General features: G+C 45.0%; 2 protein-coding genes across 2 annotated transcripts in view; both read right to left on the bottom strand.

Moving 5' to 3' along the window:
* Positions 1–8,031, bottom strand: part of LOC130384915 (protein unc-13 homolog B-like) — a 43,631-nt gene extending 35,600 nt beyond the window's left edge. Inside the window, exons 1-5 of the mRNA XM_056593315.1 lie at positions 7,972–8,031; positions 7,544–7,763; positions 6,443–6,670; positions 4,770–4,911; positions 4,046–4,215 (exon numbers count right to left, since the gene is read on the bottom strand). Coding sequence (XP_056449290.1) covers positions 4,046–4,215; positions 4,770–4,911; positions 6,443–6,670; positions 7,544–7,763; positions 7,972–8,031 — 820 coding nt within the window. The remainder of the gene's footprint in view (positions 1–4,045; positions 4,216–4,769; positions 4,912–6,442; positions 6,671–7,543; positions 7,764–7,971) is intronic.
* Positions 8,032–8,413: 382 nt separating this feature from the next.
* Positions 8,414–27,654, bottom strand: part of LOC130383865 (protein unc-13 homolog B-like) — a 37,386-nt gene continuing 18,145 nt past the window's right edge. Inside the window, exons 10-13 of the mRNA XM_056591726.1 lie at positions 13,172–13,411; positions 10,110–10,194; positions 9,465–9,514; positions 8,414–8,539 (exon numbers count right to left, since the gene is read on the bottom strand). Of these exons, the coding sequence (XP_056447701.1) occupies positions 8,446–8,539; positions 9,465–9,514; positions 10,110–10,194; positions 13,172–13,411 (469 nt within the window). The 3' untranslated portion in view covers positions 8,414–8,445. The remainder of the gene's footprint in view (positions 8,540–9,464; positions 9,515–10,109; positions 10,195–13,171; positions 13,412–27,654) is intronic.

Genomic DNA, 27,654 nt, shown 5'->3' with positions numbered 1-27,654 from the left:
CGTCCCCCAGTGGCTTAAACTTGCATTCGGTGTAAAACGAGCACTAGGTATCCTGCTCGCCTTTGAAAAAATGGAAGCTCAGGCGCGCTGATTTGCAATGTGGCCCCATATGACGTCATAAGGGGCCAAGTTACCTCCCCTTTCTCTGCCTTGCGTCTGCCAGAGAATTGGTGTGTTGTACACTTCTTTGTTATTTGGATAACCGTTCTGCTGTTGGTGTTATGGCGCGTAACACGTCGGTTCTTTGACGTTTGTGGTATTTCCACAACGAGACTGTAGTTTGGGCTATCTGAGCCATGGTTGAGAAGGAATTGGGGGATTGTTGCCAGCGGGCAGCCGGCGGCGGGCAGCGGGAAGCAGGCAGCAGGCAGCCAGCAGAGGGCATCCGGCAGACGGCAGCCAGCAGCGGGCAGCGTCTGCTTCAGATTGATGTGGAAGTGGAAGAACCAGCGACATCGGAGAACCGAGAGGAAATGCCTTATTGGCTGCCCTTTTCACGTGCAAAACATGATTAGGTGCCCTTTAGGGTTCTCCTTCATACAATAAATTATGATGATGTGCCCTCTAGAACAAGAAAATTCAATGACGTGCCTTAATGATGGCCCTTATAGTCCCCTTCTGCCCGTCTGGTACCCTTTTAGTGCCCCCTTTAGTACCCTGATAGTGCCCTTCTGCCCGTCTGGAGCCCTTCTAATGCCCTGATAGTCCCCTTCTGCCCGTCTGGTCCTTCAAGTGCCCTTCTGCCCATCTGGTGCCCTTCTAGTACCCTGATAGTGCCCTTCTGCCCATCTGGTGCCCTTCTAGTACCCTGATAGTGCCCTTCTGCCCGTCTGGTCCTTCTAGTGCCCTTCTAGTGCCCTTCTAGTGCCCTTCTAGTACCCTGATAGTGCCCTTCTGCCCGTCTGGTCCTTCTAGTGCCCTTCCAGTGCCCTTCGAGTGCCCTTCCAGTGCCCTTCTAGTGCCCTTCTAGTGCCCTTCTAGTGCCCTGATAGTGCCCTTCTGCTCGTCTGGTCCTTATAGTGCCCTTCTAGTGCTCTTCTGCCCGTCTGGTGCCCTTCTAGTGCCCTTCTGCCCGTCTGGTGCCCCCATGGTTGAAAAAGTGTGCTAAAGTGCCCTCTATGGTGGTGAAAATGAGAGAAAGTGCCTTATTGGCTGCCCTTTACACGTGAACAAAAATTATTGAGTGCCCTAGGTTGCCCCTGATGGTGATGATGTGCCCTGTGCAGAAAGAATATGGCAAACCGAAAAAACACGTTGTGGTTAGCTATTGAGGTGCAGACGTTCCTCTCTTTGGTAGCTGACGAACGGGGAATGCGAGGCGTTGCTTTCATGTGGCGTCGCCATGACAAACAGCTACATCGAGTGGTACTTAAATCTCCACTGGATAACGAAGCAAAAAGTGGATTAAGAGTATACCAGTACCCATAGTGGAAAAGCGCAATTAGATGCCAAGTTAGAAAAACTTAATATTTTCAGTTTGCATATCCGTTTAAAATGTATATAAATTTTTTGAGCGTTCAAGATCATTCAAGTGTAGGTCATTTCATGCAAGAGAGACGATAATGGTCAACTATCACGTCAACATGCAGGAAAACTTCCTTAAATGTTTCCGTAGCTGGCTGTCAGCGGTCAAAGACTGTATGGTAGCGGCACATTGAATTTTCTCCAGTCTAATTTTTACTTAAAGAGATACTTCACCGGTGGGAATATGAAGGTTTTATCAATTAAATAATTCAATGTATTATAAATGTGAAAAAAAAATTGAAATTGGTTCATCCTAGCCTGAAAAAAGGCAGAAAGAGTGTTTTCATGGTCTCTGGCTCAAAGTAAGAAAACCTCCAACTACCACAGTGCATTGTGCTCGCTGCCCCGCCCACCTGTCGGTCTCCCGTCCCCCTCATTCCCCCTCAGTACGCGAGCTCCCGCCCCCTCTCATTCCTTATTGGTGGAAAAATTGGCCACCAAAAGTGTGTTGTAGTCCTCGGCCCTTCTAGCGGGACAAGAGGTTTCTCCCGAAATGACGTCAAACGCGTCATTTGACGTCATTTAGGGAGAAAATTAGATGAAAAAAAATGGGCCAAGGGGAGACTGGTGTAGACTGATATTTATTTATATATTTATTTATATTACAATAGCGATTTTATAATGATAGAACACCGGTTCTAAATGGGTGAAGTATCCCTTTAAATGTTAGTAAAGATGAAAGCAGTAAGGCATCCTCCTTTCTTTGGCTAAAATGTGAAAGTGCACAATGATGTGAACAACTCATTTTGGCGTTTATAAAGTCGCTAGAATAAGGGGAAACAGTTTCTTTTAGGCAAATTTTTTTCTGGGTGAGGACCCCCAGACCCCCCGTATCAATTATGACCCCAACTATTCTTTTAATTGCTACATGGAGATGTAACAAGTGCCCCGAATGGGACCTTCACGGCAGTGCTTGCTAAGGTTAGGGGATAGGACCTTCCAGGCAGCGCTGCCTTTAAGGCTCCGTTGGGGGAACAAAAAACCATTAAGATAGAAAAGCCACTGTGTCCGCTGGTGGGGCCCCATGTTGTCCAGAATGTGCCCTTTTTATTTTTTCGCCCCTGCCCTTCAAACAGTCTGAGTCCGCCACTGGCGCATAACACGTCGGACTCTCGTCTCTGGTACTTCCACAACGAGACTCGTAGAGGGGGTTATCTCAGCCATGGTTGAGAAGGAATTGGAGGAAAGGACCTTTGGCTTTGACTCCCTGAAGTAAATTAACTGCGACATGGAGGAGAAAGGGATTGTTGCCCGCGATTGTCTCCCGCTAGAGCCCAGCTTCCTGCTGCCCGCTGGAGAGGGACCACCACCTCGGCGCAGCCCGCTGCAGGAGGCGGTGGCGCCTAAGCACTGCCCATTGCCCAGTGCCGAGGCAGTGGTCCCTCGGCAGTGAGGCTCAGGTGGGAGACGATCGCGGTTAACAATGGCGGGCAACATTCTCCTCCATGTCGTGGTTCAGTCACTTCCGATTGACTTGGACGTGGAAGAACCAGAGACGTCGGAGAACCCGACACAGTCGTTTGAGATTCATAATATCGTCTGGAGGCGCACACAGCTTTTGGCTGTGATAATATATATTATATGATATCTATATCTATGCATAATATGATATTATTTAGATATAGAGTTCCAGGACTCCCGCGGGAGCACCCGGAGTGTTCTACAATATTTACAGAACACGGCCAAAGGCTGTGTGCACCTCACCATTGCGATACATCCACTGTAAACAGAGCGCATGGTACGGTGGCCACAAGCTGCTTAGGGCCACACCCCCAGCCTCCTCCTTAACCCGCCTCTCTCCTCCTCATGTGCATTAAAGCTACAGACAAGAAGATGGGGGTACTCAATGGGAGATTCCACTGCATTGCTTGACTTCAAGAAGGAAAGGAATAGAAATGTGTGCTGGTGGGGCAATGACTTGCCTTCTGGGACCAATTTGCTTTGTTATGTTTTGCTTTCATTAAAAATCCTTATAATCCTTACCAAGTAATATATTGCTATTATATGATATTATGCACATCGTCGTGATATTATAATTTTTTGAAATAATTTATTTGTTTTTAAAAGTAGCCGGTCATTTTGCAGACTTTTGAGCATTTAAACCACGCAACAAAAATCGGGCATCATTCACGCATTTATAAAAAAGATATTAGATATGATTTAAAGATCAATCGCCGATGGGTGTAGCTTGACCAATCAGATTTCACTATGCTTAATCAAGGTCGGGGTCACCCCTATGAACAAAGGCTTAGGGTAAATCCTAGTATCTACCATGTATAACCAGATATCCAGGTTTAAGGGTTAAAGGTTAGTGGTCGCTCCTACCACCTACCAAGGGTGAACCAGATGTCAAGGGTTAGGGGTTAGGGTATTGGGTTAGGGTTAGGGGTCGGTCCTACCACCTACCCAGGTTGAACCAGATGTCCAGGGTTAGGGTTAGAGGTTGGTCGTTCCACCTACCCAGGTTGTACCAGATGTCCAGGGTGAGGGGTTAGGGTTAGGGGTCAGTCCTAACACATACCCAGGTTGTACCAGATGTCCATCTCCCCGCTGAGCGTGCGGACCTCGATGATGGTCTGGCCAAGGAAGTCGTCCGACTCTCTCTTCAGACGCTGTTTCATGCGGGACTTGATGTCATCGTCCTCGTCCCAAACACGCAGCTTCATGCGGTCTGAGGAGTTGTGACACTCACTGGAAACACACACACACACACACACACACACACACACACACACACACACACACACACACACACACACACACACACACACAGGCATACACACACACACACACACACACACACACACACACACACACACACACACACACACACACACACACACTCACACACACACACACACACACACACACACACACACACACACACACACCCACACACACACAAACACACAAACACACACACATACAAGCATAAATAAAATGTGAGTGGGTGGAAAAAATTGGTCATTGGCATGTGTACATGTTTCTATATTTATATGTATATATGTGGATATATATGTGTTTATATGAGTATTTATGTTTGTATACAAGTATATATGTGTGATTATATGATATTGATTATATGAGCAAATATATGCGATTATATGAGAATATTTCCTATGTATATATTTATATATATATATATTCTCATATAATCACATATATTTGCTCATATAATCACAAATATATACATATACAACTCGTCAGAACACATACTCTATGTGTATTTCTATGTGTATATTTACAAGCTGAAGGCCTGGTCCCAGACAGGGTTCAGATTGGTGTAGACAGTGTTGGTCCTCTTCTTGTTCTTCCCGATCTGCAGGCTGACGTATGGATCACTGGAACCAGTCCTGTCCTTAGCCTGCAGCCCCTGTGCACTCACCACTGGACACACAAGACAATTTACTCCTATATAACCATGCAGATTAGGCAGTAGGGTTGGCGTCTAGGGTTGGGGATCTTGAATCTTTGCAATTGCCATGACCATTAGGCGTACCATTCAGAATGGAAAGTATGATACTTCAATTGTCTTGTTTTCCAGTACCAAGGCCAGGGGTATCTTATATGAACTCAAGTTGGTCCCGTAAGAGAATATTTCCTCAAGCAAAGGTCCGGGATAGGGATGGTATATAAGCTTGGGGCTTGAGGTTAAGGGTCTAGGGTCTGGTGTTGTGGGTAGTGGGGCTTGAGGTGTAGGGTCTAGGGTCTGGTGTTGTGGGTAGTGGGGCTTGAGGTGTAGGGTCTAGGGTCTGGTGTTGTGGGTAGTGGGGCTTGAGGTGTAGGGTCTAGGGCAGGGGTGCCCAACCAGTCGATCGCGGTCTACCAGTAGACCGCCGATAGATCCCAAGTCGACCGCGAGGGGTGAAGAAAAAAAAATAAAATAAAAAATAAATAAAATAAAATTGCGCGGGACATATACGCGCGGTAACGCATGCGCTGTCAACAGTAGTTGAAAGCTGTCAACAGTAGTTACGCAGTCCTAAACGTTGGCTTGGCTGAGGGGAAACGATTTAAGAACTACCATTTTCAGCCTGAGTAGGAGGAAGATAATATTGATTATTCTACTTAATTTAAGAATGCTCGATTCTGATTGGCTGGGAGGGGTGCATTAATCCGGCATATTGCCCGCTGACTTGTCGGTTCTACTTTCTGCTGACTGAGCACAGTAGATCAATACGCCGCTTGTATCGTTTTCTATCACATACATTTCAAACATGAGGTCCGTTGTAAAAAATAAACCAAGGAGTGCATGTTTGATCGATCGTCATTAAAGCTGACTTGATACGAATGCAACAACTACGTTGTTAAACTAGTGATCAGTTGCAACCTTGTGTGGTTGCTATAGAAACGCGTTACCGACAGCTGAGCTAACGTTATTCACCGTAGTTCTAAAGGGAACTACTTTTCGAGGGAGATGAACTTAAACAGAGCATACATTTAATAAGCATGCAATACGAATAAGAAAAAGGCTAATTATTAAATTATTTGAATTGTTTTATTATGTTGGCCGGCGCGAAGTAGAATAAACGGAATAATCACCTCAAGGCAGGGCAATAAACAGTTTGATATGCCCGGCTCGCGGAAGGTTACCGCCCTCGACTTCGTCTCGGGCGGTAAGCCGTCCACGAGCCGGGCATATCAAACTGTTTATTGCCCGGCCTCTCTGTGATTATTCCTTACTTATTGTTGAGAAAACGCCGTGTGCAGACGGAATGAAACCCCCACCGGAATGACCCCCCCCCCCCTGGTCTAGGGTCTGGTGTTGTGGGTAGTGGGGCTTGAGGTGTAGGGTCTAGGGTCTGGTGTTGTGGGTAGTGGGGCTTGAGGTGTAAGGTCTCGGGTTGTGGTTAGCGGGGCTTTAGGTTTAGGGTCTTTCTAGGGTCTAGGGTCGAGGGTCTAGGGTCGGGGATAGTACCATTGACGGTGATCTTGGCCGACCACTTGGACGTTCCATCCAAGACAATCTGCTTGGTGGTCTTCATGTTCTGAGAGTGGACCAGCTTGCTGACGCCAAACACCTTCCGGATCTCGTCGAAGATCTCTGGCTTGTTCCTCTCACGGATCTTCATGCGGTCCTTCATGGCGGTGATGATGTGCTCCGTCCGGTCCTCACAACCACTCTGGGAGCTCTTCTCTGCCGCTCCTGGGAAAGAAGAGAACAACGTGAAGAAATACATAAGGAAACAAACGCATAGTTAATGGACATAACAAACAAACAAATAGTAAATGGACATAACAAACAAACAAATCGTAAATGGCAATAACAAACAAATGAATAGTTATAGCTAATAACAAACAAACAAATAGATAATGGGCATAACAAACAAACAAAAAGATAATGTACATAACAAACAAACAAATAGATAATGGGCATAACAGACAATGGGATAAAGGAAATAACAGACTAATAGATAATTGAGATAACACACACATAAATATGAACATAACAAACTAACAGATAATGGACGGAACAGAATAATGGATAATGTGGACATAGCAGACTATGAGGTGATGGATTTAACAGATGAAAAAATAATGGACATAACAGACTATTAGATAATGGACACAACAAACTATTAGATAATGTACTTAACAGACTAACAGATAATGGACTTAACCAACTAATAAATAATGGCCATAACAAAGTAATAGATGATGAAATAACAGACTTATAATTAATGACCATTACAAACTAATACATAATGGACATAACTGACTTATTGATCATTTACATTACAGGCCAAAAGAACAGGCAATAAGATAATGGACCTAACAGACCAACGGATAATGACGTAACAGGCTACTAAATAATGGGCAAAGCAGAGTAATAGATAATGGACATAACAGACTAATATAATGGACATAAAAGACAAATATATTGGACATAACAAACAAATATAATGGTAACAAAAAACGTGTATAAAGGACATAACAGGATACTATAGAATGGACATAACAGACTAAGGTTATGGACAGCACAGAACAATGTAATGGAAATAACAGACTATTGGCTCACTTTGAAGGCAGTCAGCATTAAGCAGTTCCTGGCACTTCTCGTGAACTTTGACCCCACACTCGGTGCACCGCATGCCCTGGCGTGCGAGGCCCCAGAGGAGGCCCTCACACTCGTAGCAGTAGGTGGGCGCGGTGGCCGTCCACACCTGGAACTGATGGGGGGTGGTGCAGGAGATGGGGTAGATCAAGGCCTGCAGCGTCTTCCTGTACACATGCATCTTCTGTTGGAGGGAGACAGAGAGAGAGAGAAAGATTAATCACTGATAAAATACTATCTCCGACTGACTTTAAATAGGTTAACAACAGTATAGATTATCTGTGTGTGTGTGTGTGTGTGTGTGTGTGTGTGTGTGTGTGTGTGTGTGTGTGTGTGTGTGTGTGCGTGTGCGTGTGCATGTGCGTGCACGCGTGCGCTACAGAGTGTCTTACTAGCTGCTCATCCTTGTCTGGAGGGTGAGTTACGATTCCATCTTTGCGAGACTGGATCATCAACTGGAAGTGAAGATGTTAAATTTACAAATTGACCGACTTTAAATTAAACCAATTGACTGAGTTAAAATATAACTAAGAGACTAAGCATGAAATAAATGAAGCTGAGTTATGCAGGACTTAAAAACAACTTAATTTGATAACCATCATGTATAATCAAGAATAATATAATACATGATGGTTCCCCTTTGAGACAAGCTGCTCTCTTACTTACCATAGCCTGGCGGAGTGAAAGACAGGTGAAGAGACAGAGAGAGATACAGGTGTCAATAGAAAGATCAATTGATTTGAACAAAAAAATAATAATACAACGCCTTGTGCATGAACAGCAATACAGTCCGCCACTAAATGTGTCTGGACATCTGAGCTGGCGAGAGGTTTATTTCTAGATGTTGACGGAGGGCGTTGACCAGCTCAAACAGTTCTTACATAAATAGTTGAGTTAGGGTCAGTACTCACCAATTCACTGAACAGCGGGATGGGCCGTCTCTTATGAAGGACTGGCACACTGTAAATACCACAAGCAGACACATACCGGTACACACATAGACAATTATTCATAGAACACCCAAGGTAATCAAACATGCACAGTGTTCGGAATTCCCCTATGTATTTGTCTGATTTGGTCATTCTGTCAGGCAGATAGTAATGCGCCCTTACCACTAGGTGGGGTCCTTTTCCTTTTGATGCGCAGTCGCGCATTATTCTAGTTCGTTCTACCACGTAACATGGAGCAAGTGTGCGTGTTCGTTCTTGACCAAGTGAGTCATTCTTTGATATTTATAATGATATTGTGTCCAAAAAAAATAGTAAGGACAGTACAGTTCACTAATATGTTAATGTTGTGTCAATAAGTTCCACCTGTTCAAGTGTTGCGCAACTTTACCGCGCATTCACATCGCAGCCGCAATTGCTTTCAGATCACGGCCATTACACATGCGCTCATTTGGAGCATTGTAAATCATTTATTATTTCAATGTTGTAGCCAGTTCATTAATGTACTTATATTTGGTTGCATTTTGGTTACATTGCAGATACCACACACATTTGACATCCCAAATCCTGTATGCGCACCTGCATCTACATAAGACCCTGAAACCAATCGCTGCCTATACTCCTATCCTTACAAGAGTCCCGCTGTGGATCGAGCAATCCACCCTTATCTCAGATAACATTTCATCCTTCAATTATCAATACACAGTGAATCAAATGTAAATGTCAAAAATCATCCTATGGTCCAAATGGTACAGTATGACTTACATAAGGCCTACCGGCCATCAACCGTCTTGAAGACCCTTGGAGTGGTGGTCTTACACACACACTCACACACACACACACACACACACACACACACACACACACACACACACACACACACACACGTCACACACACACACACACACACACACACACACACACACACACACACTGACCTTGGCTTGGCCCGTTGGTGTTTGCTGGCGGTGCCATCTTGATTGCAGCTCTGAAACAATCACAGGTCAATTAAAAAATATATATACATTTATTGAAATCGCCCTAGTCCTAAATCTCAGATAGGACTGGTACGGGAAGAACGATAAGAGGAGGAAGACAATGGAAAGAATGAGAGGCAGGTGGAAGTAGAGAGAAGAGAGAAGATAAGGGAAAGAATGAGGGAGGAGTGGAAGGAGAGAAGAGAGAATATATCTGGAGGAAATGGGTTTGAGAAGGAACGTATAGGAATATACATATACATATCGGAAGAGATTGGTTGAACTTCTGAATTTCATGCCAAATGAGAAGTTACAGCTCCCACCTCCAAGAGAACAGTCAGTTTGACAGTTATAGTACTGTCATTCTAACAATGGTTAACAAATGATTATGATTACACCAGTTATTATTCTATCAGATAGTTATTATTCTACCAGATACTTATCATTCAACCAGATAGTTATGATTCTGTCAGAGATAGTTATTATTCAACCAGAGATAGTTCTGAAATCAAAAACGTTACCATTTGTTGCATGATGAAAACCTGATGAAAACAATATCTAAAAAGGGATGAAATCTGAGAAAACCGGCCTAGTAATGTTCCTTACATTAGAAAGCTGCACCCTGACTTTGTTGTAGGCCTTTATCCAGCGCACCCAGGATAGGGAGCAGGGAAGAGTACTGTCTTCAAACCTGGAACAACAGAGTGGTTACATGACGTTTAACAACGAAAGCTCAAGTCATGCAGTGTCAAATCATGGTCATTATCCAGTTATTATCTTTAGAGTTGTTCCGATTCCGATACCAGCATCGGAAATGTCTCCGATACTGCCGAAAATGCTGGTATAGGTATCGGCGAGTACTGGAGTCCAGGCACCTCCGATACCACGTAATTTATTAAAATAGAAAGCTATTTACTGGTTAGCTCCGTTAGCGCTGACACAGTTCTTCTTCGCGGCTCTTAAAACAGTTGCGCTGTGCTGCCATCTGCAGCCTGCTGTTTTAGAGGGGCGAAGAAGAATTGATCACCTGTCAATCAAGGAGCTAGCGTTATCATGTCGGCGGTGTGGCAATATTTCACGCTGGATGCTCCCACCAGCAAGACTGCGACATGCAACGTATGCCGTGAAAAGATTTCCAGGGGTGGCACGAGTGTTGCTAATTTCAACACTAGCAACTTAATAAAACACTTGAAGACGCGTCACGCTAAAGAGCACGACGAATTTAAATCAAAGGGGAAAAGGAAGGATGAGCTGCAGCAGCAAACGCTGGAAACTGCCTTCCAGCGACGAGAAAAATTTCCCAAAGACAGCCAAAAAGCCACAAAGATAACAGACAAAATTGTTGAATTTATTGTCTTGGATGATCAACCCCTGTCCGTCGTCGAAAATGTGGGATTTCGCCGCTTAATGGAGCATTTGGAGCCACGGTACTCTTTGCCTGGTCGTAAATACATCTCAGAAACTGCGCTACCCAAATTATATGAGGCAGTAAGGGAACACATTTCGTGCATGCTGAAAGACGCGCATGCAATTAGCTTCACCACTGACATTTGGAGCTCCGACGTGTGCCCCATGTCTTTATTGAGTTTAACGTCACACTGGGTGGACAGAGAGACATCATTTACCCCCCGAAGTGCGGTGCTGCACGCCAAAGAGTTCAGAGGGTCACATACTGGCAAATTAATTGCCGAAGCAATTGAGGGGATGCTAGTACAATGGAAAATCCCTAAATCCAACATTCATGTTGTTTTGCGCGACAATGCTAGCAACATGAAGAAAGCTATGGATGAGATGGATGTACCGAGTTTGGGATGCTTCGCCCACACTCTCCAGCTGGTGGTGCATGAAGGTCTACTGTCACAGAGAAGCGTGAGTGACGCACTGGCGAATGGTAGGAAAATAGTCGGGCATTTTAAACACTCGCCACTGGCTACTACACGCCTAGAGGATCTTCAAAAATATCTGCGAATGCCCGTCAAACGTCTGCACCAAGACGTAGCAATAAGGTGGAACAGTACTTATTATATGGCAGAGAGTTTACTGGAGCAGAAGCGGTCAATTTCAGCATATGGAGCTGACCACGACCTGCCAGTGACCCTTACTGCTAACCAGTGGGCTTTACTGGAGAAAGCTATCACTGTTCTGGCACCATTTGAAGAACTAACCAGACAGATGAGCTCCTCCACCTCATCTGCAGCTGAAGTCATCCCCTCGGTCACAGTGCTGAAGCGCCTGCTTGCTCGGGAGAACGAGGAGGACACTGGTATAAAAACCATGAAAAAAACCCTTCTTGAGGCTGTCCAGAAAAGATTTAAGACCATCGAGAATGAGCCCTTGTATGCAGTTGCCACTCTTTTAGATCCACGATTCAAAGACAGGTATGTCGTCTTAATATTTTTATTAAATGTCTATATTATAAACACGTTTGAAATGGTGTTTTGGCTAACTACATATTGCATTATTATTTATTACTATTGCATTAATATGTTACTATTAAATGCTACTATGGAGGAGGTTGTTTATTTGCTTATTTTACACATTAAGACATTTAATATTTTTCCTATGCTGTTTCAGATACTTCACAGGTGCAGACAGCATCAAGCATGCCAAGGATGCTCTGACACAAGAGGTGGAGAAGATGGAGGCTTTACAAAGCAGCAGGACCACACCTGAGGGAGCAGAGGCAGTGCCAGGCAACCCCCATAAAGCCCCACGTATGGAAGCACAGCCAGACAGCAGCAGCAGCAGCAGAAAGAGCAGCTTCAAAGGCCTGTTTGAGGAAATCCTACAGGAGCATGGCGAGGAACGTGGGGCAAGCAGCACAAGCACACAGGTTCAAATACAAACATATTTGACAGAACAAACGGTCCCGCACTCAGACAGCCCATACCAGTACTGGGGAGTCAACCAAATTCGGTTTCCCACCCTGGCTGCCACTGCTGCAAAGTTTCTCTGTGCTCCTTGTACCAGTGTTGACAATGAGAGACTGTTCAGTGTAGCATCCAACATTGTTGATGCAAGAAGGAACAGGTTAGGAGGAGAGAGAGCAGAAATGCTCATCTTCCTGAAGAAGAATCTGCCTTTGCTCTTGAAATTATGAACAATAGTAAATTGGTCAAATGCTACTGCAATGTGTAGCCTACTTGTTAAAGTATTTTTTGTTTACTATGTAGCTGCTGCTCTTTTGATTTGTATTTTTTGAATGTCTACTTTATAGGTTGGTGTTGCACTATAAGTTTTTTTGAAAGAATAGATTTACTTAAGTTGCTGTTGCACTACTGTTTTTTTATACTGTTCTATTTAAATGACTTTTGTATTTAAAGATATTGTGGCTACACTTTATTATTTTTTTAAAATAACTATTATTTAAGTTGCTGTTGCACTACTGTTTTTTATACTGTTCTATTTAAAAATAAATGGCTTTAATTTGCCTTATTCATTCATTCATTTACAAAGGGTTTAACCTGACCCAGGCCTTACCACAATGATAATCATATCACAGTAATCTTTGTAACATACTGGTATCGGTACTCGGTATCGGCCGATACCCACAGCATAAGTATCGGAATCGGTATCGGGAGGGAAAAAATGGTATCGGAACATCTCTAATTATCTTGCTAACCCACCGAGCATACTGAAATGGTAACAGTATCAGAGGGCCAACTCACCTGCCGTTGATCTGAGGTGTTTCACACATAGCCACGGCTCGACCGACCAAGAGGGCAGAGGAGTCCTTCAGGTTTTTGTTGGATCCAGCTTGTGAATGCTGTGCCGTCTCAGCATCCTCTTCCTCTCCTCCCCCCGGTTGCCCTGGCAATGGTGGCAGGCTGTGAGCAATGTGCTCAGGACTGACCTGAGAGATGGCCTGGCTGAGGTTTCCTGATGAGCTGAAATGACCGTCTCCCTGACTGTGGTCGGGTCAAGAAACACAGGGTTTATGTTTAGAGGTGTATTGGCCAGAATATACACATAGTGGCCGTTTTTATCCACAACGAGTAACAAAGAAACTTCTATACATCCCAAATAGAAAGTTAAGGTTGGCCTGTCTTGGAGAAACAGCATCAACATGTATCTTTGAAAGTATGGGGAGAATGACTCTCTGGATCAATAAAAAGATCTTAAAAGGATACTAAAACTTTATAACTATATGCATAAAAAATTTAAAAGAAAAGAAAAGGGAGGGGATAGTAGGCCACTGAATCCAGTAGGTGTGATTTCAATTTTATAACTGGAATTTTTGAATAATTAGGCACATTCATATCTATTTTCTAGCTGGGTGCTATTATGTTTCAAATTTGTTATTTAGTGTTCCTTTGGAAAGGGACAAATTAATCCCTGTTTATTCCATTTTTTCCACATTGTTTTTGTTGGGAAAGAAGGACGTGGACATTGAAACAGCAAACATCACAGCACGAAAGGATGGAGAAAGGAAATGGCCGGAAGCACAACAGAATGATAAAGGAAAAGGGGAAGTGCTATACACTAGGGGTCCTTGTCTACAACAGGTATAGTATTATACTAGCCTTTGAACTGGCTCCTTCTTGAACTCCTCTGTGTCGTGGACAGCGGTCTCCTCCTTGGTTACTTGAGCAGATGAGACTAAAACGTCGTCAGAAAATCTTGAGGGGACGATACCTTCCTCGAGGGATAAGGAGTGGAATCCCGACAACGCTGAGCCCATTTTGGGTGATTCTGTTGGCTCATCTGTGTCACTAACATCTGCACTGCCCGTCTCGTCTGAACCAGAAGACATTCCCTCTGTCTCTAGTTGGCCGAACTCGTCCGCCAGTTTAGGACTCTGAGGTTGGCCAGTGACTACTTGAGGCGTTTCTTCAGCTTTCGAAGAATCTGAGGCTCCGAACATAGAACCGAGTTTAATTCCAAACACAGATGAACTGTTTGATGGGTCCTCATTCCCAGCAGGTTTTACTTCCTGGAAGATTCCAGCAGAGAGGTTTTTAAACCCTGTGAAGAGGCCGCCATCTGTCTGGGGTGGCTGTGGAGTCTTTGCAGCAAGGACTGGAGAAGGACTGGTGGAGAAAAGAGAACCCAGGGAGGAAGCACCATCAGTGGCTCCAGACATGAAGCCAAACTTGGGAGCAGTCAGCCTTGGAATGTCAAACATGCTTTTGTGTTCCGGAGCTGGAGGTGCATCAGTCTTGGGTTCTGGAGTTGGAGGTGCATCAGCCTTGGGTCCTGGAGCTGGAGGTGCATCAGCCTTGGGTCCTGGAGCTGGAGGTGCATCAGCCTTGGGGCCTGGAGCTGAAGGTACATCAGCCTTGGCTTCTGGAGCCAGCTTTTCTCCAGCTTCGGAGTCCATGGACTGTCCAACAGATTCATGGCCTGCATCTTCTTCTACCGGCTCAGTAACATCACATTCTTGTGTCACCGTTTTGTCTGCTCGTTCTGCGTTTTCGATTAGGCCTTTTTCAGGAACCTCAGATTCTTGGGTTATTTCAGGATTTTTCTCTTCAGTTGTACATGCATTCTCAATATCTGTATTTTCTTTGTCTTTGTGGTCATCTTGTCTAACCTGTGTTTCAAGAGGCTGGGATTCACTTGATTTTGTGGCCTCTTGTCCCTTGAAAATACCAAACAGGTCACTTGTAAGGGACTCTGTAGGAAGGCCGGTTGAAAGGCCAAATAATGAACTTTTCTGTTCTTGCTTTGGCTGAGCAGGTGCTGATCCAAAGAAGGAACCTGGGGAACTTGAGAAAAAGCCACCAGTATTGGCTGGTTTGCTTGGTGCACTCGGGGTAGAGAACATAGACATAAAGTTTGAAAATGGAGCCGGTTCTGGGGACTTCTGTGGTACTGGATGCCTTGGACCAGCCAATTGTGGACCAGCCATTCTAGGACCTCCAATACCAGTTCCTCCCCCTCTAGGTCCTCGCACTCTAGGTCCGCCCATTCTGGGTCCTTCAAATCTGGGTCCTTGTGAGGCAGGGAGTCTAGCCACACCTTGTCCTTGTGGCTGAATTTGTGGTGGATGTCCAGTAGATTCCCTTGAAGGAGTTTTTGGAGGACAAGTTGGAGGATCATCAGCCGGTGGCTGAGAGATAACTGCTTTCTCCAGGTCCGTTGTCAAAACAGAGACATCTAAATGTTTGCTTTGGGAAGTGACCACACTACTAGTAGCTGAGTTGTTTTTTTCAGGACTACATGTGTTAGATTCTATTTCAGACACCGTTTGATCCTTGGTGGCATCTGTTTCTGCATCACCAGTTGCTATCAAGGGTTCCTCAGTAGGTTTGCCCAGCTGTTCAACAGCTGCCAGTGGTGAAGAGATGTCAATGGTCATAGGTTCATCGGTGGGCTTCTCTTCTTTTCTCTCGGTTGTCTCCGACTCAACAGCAGATTCCACCGCATATGATCCTGATGCTTTGTTGAAATCATCTGGGATTCCCTCTGGAACTTCAACAGTTTCTTTGACTTCCTGAGGCTTTTCCATTTCAGCTATTTTTATGACATCAGGAGTAAGAGCAATTTTAGATATTTCAGATATTTCCTTAGTTTCATTTGTTTCTTCTACCTTGGGTTCAACTTTGCCTTCCAATTCCCTGACATCTTCAGTTTTCCATGTGACACACTTGGCCATTTCCTCTGAGGGCCCATGTTGCTCATTTGGCTCCAGTCCAACATGGTCGGTAGACGGAGGGTGAGGCAACTCAATCGTCTTTTCCTGTTTGCCAGTTGGGAGAGCAGTACACTCTACAACGTTAATGCTCATTTCCATAGTTGAGTCTCTATTGTCTGTTTGGAGCTTCCCTTCTATTGTGAGTTTGGGCTCAGGTATAATTTCCACACCTGGTATTTTATCATCTTTTACATCATCTGAAATTTCTTGCTGACACATTTGCACTTTATTAAAGTCATTGACAGCCTCAGGTCCTGATGTAGCTCCTATTGGTCCAGGTGGTGCAGCCCCAGTTACTGATGTAGTTACTATGGGTCCAGGTGGTGCGGCCTCAGGTTGTGATGTAGCTCCTATTGGTCCAGGTGGTGCAGCCCCAGTTACTGATGTATCTCCTATTGGTCCAGGTGGTGCAGCCTCAGGTCCTGATGTAGTTACTATGGGTCCAGGTGGAACAGCCTCCGGTCCTGATGTAGTTACTATGGGTCCAGGTGGTGCAGCCTCAGGTCCTGATGTAGTTACTATGGGTCCAGGGGGTGCAGCCTCAGGTCCTGATGTAGTTACTATGGGTCCAGGTGGTGCAGCCTCAGGTCCTGATGTAGTTACTATGGGTCCAGGGGGTGCAGCCTCAGGTCCTGATGTAGTTACTATGGGTCCAGATGGTGAAGCCTCAGGTCCTGATGTAGTTACTATGGGTCCAGGTGGTGCAGCCTCAGGTCCTGATGTAGTTACTATGGGTCCTGGTGGTGCAGCCCCAGGTCCTGATGTAGTTACTATGGGTCCAGGTGGTGCAGCCTCAGGTCCTGATGTAGTTACTATGGGTCCAGGTGGTGCAGCCTCCAGTCCTGATGTAGTTACTATGGGTCCAGGTGGTGATGCCTCAGGTCCTGATGTAGTTACTATGGGTCCAGGTGGTACAGCCTTTGGTCCTGATGTAGTTACTATGGGTCCAGGTGGTGCAGCCTCAGGTCCTGATGTAGTTATTATGGGTCCAGGTGGTGCAGCCTCAGGTGCTGATGTAGTTACTAAGGGTCCAGGATGTTGTCCTCTGGGTCCTGGTATAGCTCCTCTCATTCCAGGTGGATGGCCTCTAGTGTCGGGCGTAGCTCCTCTTGGTCCTGTTGTAGCTCCTCTCGGTCCAGGTGGATGTCCTCTGGTTCCAGGCGTAGCTCCTCTAGGTCCGGGCGTAGCTCCTCTTGGTCTTGGTGTAGCTCCTCTTTGTGGGGTCTGGGTACTGGGCCCTCCAAACATTGAAAAGAACCCTGACCCGGGAGATTCTTTAGGTGCGTTTGAACCTGGAATGATGCTGCCAAATAATGAAGACCCCCTTGGTGGGGCTTCAACCCCAGCTGGCCCTTGTGGACTTGGTGGCTGCTGTGTGGTAGGTCCTCCAAACATTGAAAATATACCTTTCCCTGTAGGTTCTTGTGGTGGTGGGGCTTCAACTCCAGCTGGCCCTTGTGGACTTGGTGGCTGCTGTGTGGTAGGTCCACCAAACATTGAAAATATACCTTTTCCTGTAGGTTCTTGTGCTGGTGGGGCTTCAACCCCAGCTGGCCCTTGTGAACTTGGTGGCTGGTGTGTGGCAGGTCCACCAAACATTGAAAATATGCCTTTTCCTGTAGGTTCTTGTGGTGGTGGGGCTTCAACTCCAGCTGGCCCTTGTGGACTTGGTGGCTGCTGTGTGGCAGGTCCACCAAACATTGAAAATATACCTTTTCCTGTAGGTTCTTGTGGTGGTGGGGCTTCAACTCCAGCTGGCCCTTGTGGACTTGGTGGCTGTTGTGTGGATGGTCCACCAAACATTGAAAATATACCTTTTCCTGTAGGTTCTTGTGGAGGAGGTTCTTGAGCAGCAATAGTATTAGTAGGGGAGGCAAGTGGAGTAGGAGTAGTTGGAGCACTCGTTCCACCGAACATGGAGAAAAAGCTCTTCCCAGGAGGCTCCTGTGACTCTGAGGCTGATGGTGTTGGGGAACTGAGTTCCTGTGAATTCTGCATAGTTGAACCACCAAACATAGAGAGCAGTCCTCCTCCAGGGGTATCTGTGGTAGAAGAACCAGGAAGAATGCCACCAAGAATTGATGATCCCGTCTGCAAAGAGTTTTGCTGTGATGTTACTGTGGCACTGCCAAACATTGAAAATAAGCCTTTGCTTGGTTGTTCTTTAAGAGGTTCTGGCTCTAGCTGATCCACTTCAGATGTTGTCTCATCCTTAGGTAGGCATTCCTGATGAGATAATATAACAAGACTTGACTCTCGAACATCCTTATCAGCTTTGTCATCAATAGGTTGAACTTCAGACAGAATTGGAGATACTTCTTTACTGGACAACTCATCTGGAGACTTCAGTGCCTCAGGCTGCTCTAAAGTTGTACCATCCAAAAGCCTTTGTTCAATTTGTCTTTCAACTTCATCAGAAGATATGGCTTCTTCTGACATATTTTCCAAAGTACCAAGTTCTTCTCCAACTAAAGCTTTTTCCTGTGTTTGAGCAGGAGCTGTCAATTCTTGAGTAACATGGCAGTGTTCTTTGTATAATTGACCAGTACAAGGTTCAGCAGTTGAAGAGATCTCAGATTTTACTTCAGTATCCTCAGGCTGAGTATCATCCAACATGTGAGATTTATGTTCATCTTCCTGGGAATGCTCCACTAAAATAGGCTTTTTCAGATCATCTGACACCTCTTTGGTTATCGTACTCTTAAAATCTTGTATTGGTGCTGAGTCTTTGCTGTCAGGGAGCACAACTTCAGGAGTTGTAGTTGTGTTACAAACTGTATCTGGAGACTGCTCTGGACTCCTTGAACCTGTCAGCTCATTTTCCAGGAATTCGTCCTCTGGTGAACTAGCAGAAGAGACAAAAATATGTGGTAATCTAATGTATGGTCGCTCACTGGGATCAAAGCCTTGTTCAACTGGTAGCGTTTCTGAGTTTCCAATGGCAATGTACATTGGCCTAGGGGAATCTACTTTTTCCAGTGGTACATTTGCTCCAAACAACACCTCCCCAACATTAGCAGAGTGCATCTTTGATGAAATAGCTTGTTCTGTGTCTTCCAAGGTTTGAAGCTGTTTTTCCACTGTGAGAATAGGCAACTCCCTACCCATTGACTTGCTTGTTGGGCTGGCATTAGATGTTGTGTAGGGTGTTGTTTGCTCAGGGCATTCTGTGGCAGGAGCGAATAATATTTCAGGGCCGGTTTGAGGGATTCTGTGATCAGCGGTTGTCGATACATTTTGAGATTGTTGTTGTCTGACAACTGCAGGTTTGGTAGCGAAACTGGCCTTTGCGGCTAAACCACTAAACTTTGATACCAAACTCTGGACAGAACCGGGCCCAGCTGAGGATTGGCTGGAATGCATTTCTATGCTTGGTTTGTCAAGATTCTGGGGCAACAATGCTAGAGGTTGTGTTGTGAAGCCACTTCTTTCTGAGACCACAGGTTGAATTGTACCATCAGCATGTAGGACCATGACAGGACATTTGCTTGATACATACTGTATTGGCACTTGATCAGGTTCCCTGTTAGCCATAGCGACTGGAGGGGCACTCTTCTGCTGCACATTCCAAGATTGAGGAGGATGTGAAACAGATCTACCCTGCACTGGCTGAGTGCTGGAATAGGGCAGCATTTCTGGTTGAGCTGTAGATGTAGATATTGAATGCTGACGACTAGTCATTTCTCCAACCTCAAATATGCTTTCATCAATGCTTCCCAATATTTCAAGGGTTGGCTGTTTAATGAGAATTGGTCTTGAGGGCATGGAATGTGGGCCAAGTCTAGTTTGTTGCAAGAGTGTTGGTTGAGCACCATGATTATTTGGGAGGAAGTCAACCCCTGCACTTGCCTGCTGCTGCTGAGACTGTTGGACCGCTTGCTGTCCTGGGTACGGCTGATATTGAAAGTTTTGGGATTCAATGACATGTGAAGTATTGAGCTGCTGGTAAGTAATTTCTTGTGCGACTACAGATATCCTGCCATGTGTATCCTGAGTAGGAGGCATGGGAGACTCTCTTGCCATGTGAACGGGCATTGAAGTAGGAGCAGCAGACTGGGTTCGTGAAACATTGAAGTTGGGCAGTGGTACAGCATTTCCCCTGGATGGTAGAGCAGATTGTTCACCTAAATGGTTCGCAATTCTATCTTTCTCAGCTAATTGTGGTTTCTGATATGAAGAAAGCAATATATTTTCTCTCAACAAATAATGGGTTACTGGAGGAGTCGATGTGTGCTCAAGGTGAAGAGTAGAAAAGTCCTCTGCTGCTTCATCAGTATGGATAACACATCTACTGTCTGGAACGGTCACAGTTAGATCAACTATATCTTGGCGGGTTTTCTTCATTGAATAAAATACCCTTTGTCTTCTATCATCAATTTCCTGTTTTGCCATTGTCGTGAAATCCACAGGCATTCCAGCTGCATGTTCAGTGTATGATTGATCAATAACTCTGGTTGCTTTGGGGATTTCTTGTGCAGAGAAATCCATGGGTGTGTTATGAGACTGAGGGCCATTATGTATATTTGATCTGTTGAGCTGCAATTTCTTGTTTGTCATAACTGATGATATTGGATCTTCTGTTCCGATGTCCTGTGTTGGCTGCAGCGACATGGTTCTTTTTAGCATCTGAGGCTTTGACTGAGTGGGCTCTACTACTAGTGATAGGCCTACAGAGCTGTTCCATGGTAGGCTTTGCCTGTCCCTTATTAGTGGTACAACAGTGTTCAGATCCACAGGTTGTTCTGCTGATTTCTGCAGTTGTATTGGAGACATATCCAAAAGCCCTTTAATGGAATTGGCTGGTGCTGACACTGTTTGGTAGGATTGGTTGTATAGAGGAGAACATAAAGCAATAGATACACCTCTGAAAGATGTGTGTTGTTGTTGATATTGGGTACTAGCCTGTGTCTGTTGGCTTATATGCTGCGCTTCGGATGATGTCTGTTCAACAATCAAAGGAACACCAACAGAGTCTCTTATAGCACGGGCCGAGGCAGATGGTCTGGTCCTTACTAGTGACATTGGATCTGAGACAATTGGCACCATATCTTGCTTTATTACCTTTGGAGACATATCCAGGGTACCTTTCACAGAGTTAGCTGGGGCTGAAATCTCTGTCGACGACTGGGTCATAGACGACTGGGTCATAGGCTGTGAACTTATCCTGCTTCCATTAACATAAGTATCCCCTGCAAAGGTATAGCTATAGAGAGGCTGATGAAGAACATGACTCCTGGCTTTTGATCCATCTGTAGCTTGCTGAGGCTGTTCTGTTGTCAGAGCTTCAGTATGCTTCTCTGTCAACTGTTCATTTGGAATTGATTTGACTACTAGTGGAACACCAACTGAATCTTTTCTGGCAACTGCTCGAACCGTTGGCTTAATCACAAATGAAACTGCTTCTATTTCACTTGACTTTGCAACATGTTCTTGGGATATTTTCGATGTCTTGGTGGACATATCTAATGCTCCTGGGACACATGCATTCTGATAGGCTGAAGTTAAGGGGAAGATCTCACAGGCTGGCTGCCCTACCTGTGCAACTGTTGAACTTTGCTCCAATTTTTGCTGGACATGTGATTGGCCTTGATTATCATCTACACTATGTTTTAAACTTGTAAGAGACCTCCCCTGGCCAATTTTTTGACCTTCACAAGCAAATAAGTCTTCTGGAGGGATATCCACAACCAATGGAAGTCCAACAGAATCTCGTCTGGCCAGTTCACGAGCACTCAGCTTACCCCTCATAAGTGGGATAGCTTCGACAATGCTTGTATTAGTTGTTTCTTTAGGATGTACTTCAGCGAAGGTGGCAGCATATCTACAGGACATGTCTATTGTGGCTTTGACAGCATTAGCTGGTGCTGTGGCCTGCAGACATTCCTTGAAATTGGGCAAAGACTCTGTAGAGTGCCGTAAAAGTGTCTGTTCATTTGTAAGCTGCTGTCGCCAATTATCCTTCATCATTTGCTGTCTTCGTACAGAGCCTCCGACTTCTGCAACTATAGCTGTGGAAATCTGAGGATACTTCTCAGATGCAGTCTGACGATATTCCTGTGTTGGTCCCAGTTTATCGGTTAGTACAGCTCTAAGATCAACTGATCCAGGGCATTTAGGCCTTTGCTTTGCATCTTCATGGTTTAATGGTTTCGTTTTTAATGACAATGCATTGCTATTCAGATCATGGGACTGAGCCATTGTTTGTTGAGGCTGGTTTGGAGGAGCTTTCTTAGTCATGTCTAATGTGGATTTAAATAGACTTGCTGGTGTTGTGACCTCCTGTTGTTTTTTAAAAGATCCACTGGTCACAGAGTGAACTGGCTCCATTTGTAATGCAGGTGAGGATTTGAAATTTTGCCGGTCAATTTTTACCTCTTCCCTGACAGAGGTTACTAAAGGCAAATTAGATGGGGGTTGTTGCCGGAAAACTCCATTGTGATTGCCCCCAGCATTGACAGAATCAACCAGTGAAACAGGAACATTTCCTATAATTGGACTTTCTGACCTGTCAGAATGAGTTGGCGACGGTCTGGGGGGCGTGTCCACTGCACTGCTGACCAGTATTCTGTGTCCGTTTTGGCTACCGTCATTTAAAAGAGAAGCCCTGTGGGGCAAGGTGGGGGTTTGGCATTGCCCTCTCAGCGATGTATATTCTCCTTCAAGGTTTAATGGTTTATTTTTTAACGACAGTGCATGGCTATTCAGATCATGGGAAAGAGCCATTGTTTGTTGTGGCTGGCGTGGTGGAGCTTTCATAGACATGTCTAATGTGGATTTAACTAAATTTGCTGGTGTTGTGACCTCCCGACTGGTCACAGAAGGGGCCTGGGCAGAAACGATCTTCCTGCTTTCCACAGGATATCCATCACTAACTGTCTTTCTAACTGGTTTTGTTTCAAGCACAGAGTGAATTGGCTGGGTTTGTAATGCAGGGGAGGATTTGACATTTTGCCTGTCAATTTCTACCTGTGGTCTGAGAGAGGTTACTAAAGGAAAATTAGGTTGGGATTGTTTCTGGATGGCTCTATCTCGATTGGCCCCAGCATTGACAGAATCAACAAGTGAACTAGGAACTTTCCCTATAATTGGACGTTCTGACCTGTCAGAATGAGTTGGGGACGGTCTGGGGGGAGTGTCCACTGCGCCGGGGACCAATGTTCTGTGGCCTATTTGATTAGTCCCATTGGAAAGAGAAGTCCTGTGGGGCAAGGTGGGTGTTTGGCATTGCACTCTTGATGATATATTTTCAATGGTCATTTGAGGGCAGATATCTCTGAATATTGAACAGTTGGGCTGTCCTCGGGATAATATACCAGGGTATTCCAAATCAGACACTTCAGCATCTTCTTCCTCAACCTTCTTTGTCAGATTTATACCTTGCAGTTGATCGTTGTCAGTCCCACCACTTTGGGCCTCAGCTTCCATCTGCTTCCTTTCCTTGATTCTTTTACATTTGTACTTTGTAAAGTCTACCACTTGGTCCTTTGTTGTGTCTTTACATTGTGGAATAGCAGGTGATGCTTCTTTGGCTTTTATTTTTTTCTCTTTATTGGTGCTTGCAGAACAATCAAGAGCTCTATTTCCCAGCAGTGAGTCGGGGGGAGCACTGCTGTACTCAACTCTATTGCGGGAGCATCCATTATAAGGCGTCAAAGAGGGGGCGTTAAGAATATGGAATTGCGGCTTTCGTTTCTGAGGCGGACTCTGTGGCTTCTCAGAAGTGGAGGGAGACTGTTGGTTTGCTGTTGATGTAGAGAGTACAGAGGCCATTGGTGCTTGTGGCATCTGTGGATAACTCTGGGATGGTTGTCTTGTGAGCTGAACCCTCTGTGGTGTAACACGTGGTGAACCAGCACATGCACTGGGTAGAACCTTACTAGAAGGTGTCTTCATTGGGGGGTTCAATTGAGTTTTACAATCTGTTTGTGTACCTTGAAGTTTACTTCCAGATGGTGCAGTCACAGGAATTTTGGAGGCCATTCTGGGCTCCTGGAGATTTTTAGTAGCCTTGATGCCCACTGAAACGTTGATGGGTACAGATTTAGGTGTATTTGAGGTAACTGCTGAAACTATGAAACTTGAATTATTTATGGGCATGTTTTCAGGGTTCTCATCTACATGTCGGATTCTTATCTCAGGTATTGCAGAAACGTGCTGTTTGTAAGAACATGGGGAGGCCCTAGGAGTTGTGGGTGAAGGACTGATGATGTCTTTATTTCTTTGACTTTTCCAGTATGGACCTATTTGACTCTCTTTAAGTTTTTTCAGCGTCAGATCAGCAGCATCCAATTTCTCCTCAAAATACCCATTTTGTACTTCACTATACCCATTTTGTGCTTCACTATTCCCATTTTGTACTTCACTATACCCATTTTGTACTTCTTCTATTTTAATCTTTTTCAAAGTGTAACAAGTAAAATCTACAGGCTGTTGCAATTGGGAAGATATGGATTCTTGAAACATTTGCGAGAAACTATCTAAATTCATGTTCATTATTTTGTCGCCTTTTCTTAAGGCTGAGGTTAGATCCACAGGAGCACCAAGGAGTTGGGTATTCTGCTGTTGGTCAGGAATCCAAAAACCATCATCCTCATTACTGAGTGGTATTTTGAAACCACAAAGGGTAACTTTACCTTCTTTATGTTTCAAAGCATTAGCAATGTTTTCTGTGATATTTCCAAGAACAAGCATATCTTCTGGAGTGGCGCAAGTATAGAGGTGTTTTCCAGCTTTGTCGGTCAATAATGAATAAATATATTCTTCATCTGTGTAAACATAATACCCACAATCTCCTTCATCAGCTGGCCACCACATGCCTTGGTCCAATAGAGAGATCCACTGTTGATACCATTCCTGGTCCTCAAAAAGATCTTCATCTTCTGCCATTTCTTTGGTCTGACTTAAGTCCACAGCACCATGTGTCAAATCCACTGGGCCCCTTTTGCCTGCAAGACGTTTTAGAAACTCTGTAGCAGAATGGAGATTTATTTCCTTTTTATCTGTTACAAAATAATTATTCTCCCTTTTATCAACAACGCTGCTGACATCGGGGATGACACAGTCATTAAGAGATTGGCACCTACTAAGCTTTGTTCTGGTCTTCGTTGTGGAAAGGTTTACAGCACTAACTATCCAGGGTTTTCTGTTTTTATCAAGATCATTTAAGTGGTCACAGCTGCTCCACGACTTTCGGTCACTGCCACTCATGTCAAACAAAACAAGGTCTTCATCGGGTTCCAGAAAGCCATTTCTGGTGTCAAACATTTGGGAAGCTGAAAATCTCCAGGGGTGTGAGGGTATCTTGAATTGACTGGTGTCAATTTGTTTTGGATCAAGCCATCCAGGATTCTGCCAAACAGGCTCAACAATCGTTGGGGGCATGTATTCTTGGCTAACCTGGTAGACCTCATTAGCCCGAGCCTCAACAGCTTCAGCAAGGGCATAGTCATTCAGCTGCTGCCAAAGAAGGGCCTCTATGAGACACTGATGCTCATATAGTTCTGGTGGAATAACACCATGCTCTGCAAAGTTGTATAAAAGATCCTGGTAGCCGTACTCCTCTGCAGTGCCATACAATAGCCGGTGAATTTCTTCAAGGTAGCGCTGTGTTGGGGGGATGGTGGGATCTTGCAAAATGTTTGAGGATTGATGTGCTTTATCAAGTATACATGTTGTTTCACTGGTGGCTGTAGTAGCATTCGTAAGGAAATTTTCTCTACCTTTTGATAAAAAACGACTGAGCAGACCCTTTTCTGTATCAGCAGTTGCCAGATTATTGCCATCACTGTTGTTTCCTGATTTGATAATGTTGGATAACAAACCAGGAGTTCTTCTATTTGATGTACTACTTATACTGGTTTTCAGCTCCTCTTTGCAAGGCTGGACAATTGGTGCCTTCGATTTTGACATCTCATCTGAAGCATTAAACTGACCTGAGAGAAACCCTTTCTGTGGTAAATTCTTTGAATCTTTGTTCGCTGTGACGTCCTGGGAGGACTGCGACTCCACTGGTCTGGTTCTCTGAATCTGTGGGCGCCCCTCTTCTGCATGAGCCTGCTGCTGTGGAATTGCAAACTGGGGCTTCTGCCCAATAGTTGGTGATGGATCTTCTTCGGTTGTTGAAATTTTACTTAACAGTCCAGACAGAATTCCACCAGATTCAGCTTTCGGGGGTGCCTGTCCTTGTTTAACAGGTTTCTGTCCTGTCTGGGTTGGTTGTGATTCGTTTTCATTCAATGCAAGCTTAAGGAAACCTGAAAGCAAGCCGCCACTTTGATTGGTTTGTTGATTAGTTGTTGCCTGTTGTGGAGAAGTCTGACTAAATAGTCCAGACAGGAATCCGCCTTGATTGCTGGAAAGGGGTTCTCGTTGAACCTCAGATTGAGCTTGTACGCTTGGTGTATTGGTCTTATTAACTTGAAGGCCAGTCTTGGGAGTGGATTGTTGGGGTGAATTTTCAGAAGGTGTTAACTTGCTGAAAATCCCTGACAGCAGTCCACCCTGCTGTGACTCAGAAACAGATGCAGCTGATTGTGGAGGTATCTGATTTTGTCTTTGTAAAGGTTGTCTGTTACCTTGGTGAGTTTGTTGCTGGTTTGGTTTATTGTCAGGGTTCTGCTGCTGTGCTGGAGGCGTAGGCCCCATTGAAAACAACCCTGAGAGGAAACCCCCTTGTTGATTCAATGGTTGTTGAGGTGCACTTTGACCCGGCCTCATGATATGTTCCTGTGCTGGTTGACTTTCAGGTGGCTGAGGGGAATCTGCTATTCTGTTAAACATTCCAGAAAGTAGGCCTCCAGGACTTGCGGGCGGCTGCTGTGCTGGGATTGGCTTTTGTCTGAGTAGATTTTGCCGGCTTCCTGATTGCTGGTTAGCTTGGTTGCTTGGGGGACCACTGTCTTGTTGCGGTCGTGGATGGGCTGGGTTTACAGAAGCATCTGGTGCAATACTCCCAAATAAACCAGATAAAAACCCTCCTTCCTGAGGCTGCTTTTCCCCCGAGTGCAGACCCCCTTGTGGATTCAATGGTTGTTGAGGTGCACTCTGACCTGGCCTTATCATATGTGCTCGTGCTGTTTGACTTTCATGTGGCTGAGGGGAATCTGACATTCTGTTGAACAGTCCAGAAAGCAGGCCTCCGGTATCTGCAGTTGGCTGCTGTGCTGGGATTGGCTTTTGACTGAGTAGATTTTGCTGGCTTCCTGATTGCTGGTTAGCTTGGTTGCTTGGGGGGCCACTGACTTGGTGCGGTCGAGGAGGGGCATGGTTTACAGAAGTGTCTGGTCCACTATTCCCAAACAACCCAGATAAAATCCCTCCTTCCTGAGGCTGCTTTGGTCCTTGGCTTGACCTTTGACTGCTAGGGCCTGATTGTGGCTGGGATGAGGCAAGAGAAGGTTCCACCATCTTATTAAAGAGTCCAGATAAGACACTGGTCGGTTGATTGGTTTGTACACCTGGAGCACTTTGCTGGGTTAATACCTGTGGGCCTTTGAATAAACCTCCAAAGAAGCC

The sequence above is a fragment of the Gadus chalcogrammus genome, chromosome 6, assembly GCF_026213295.1.
Source record: "Gadus chalcogrammus isolate NIFS_2021 chromosome 6, NIFS_Gcha_1.0, whole genome shotgun sequence".
NCBI classification, from domain to species: domain Eukaryota; kingdom Metazoa; phylum Chordata; class Actinopteri; order Gadiformes; family Gadidae; genus Gadus; species Gadus chalcogrammus.
Note: the sequence above shows the minus strand (reverse complement) of the source record. Positions and strands in the feature narration are given on the sequence as shown.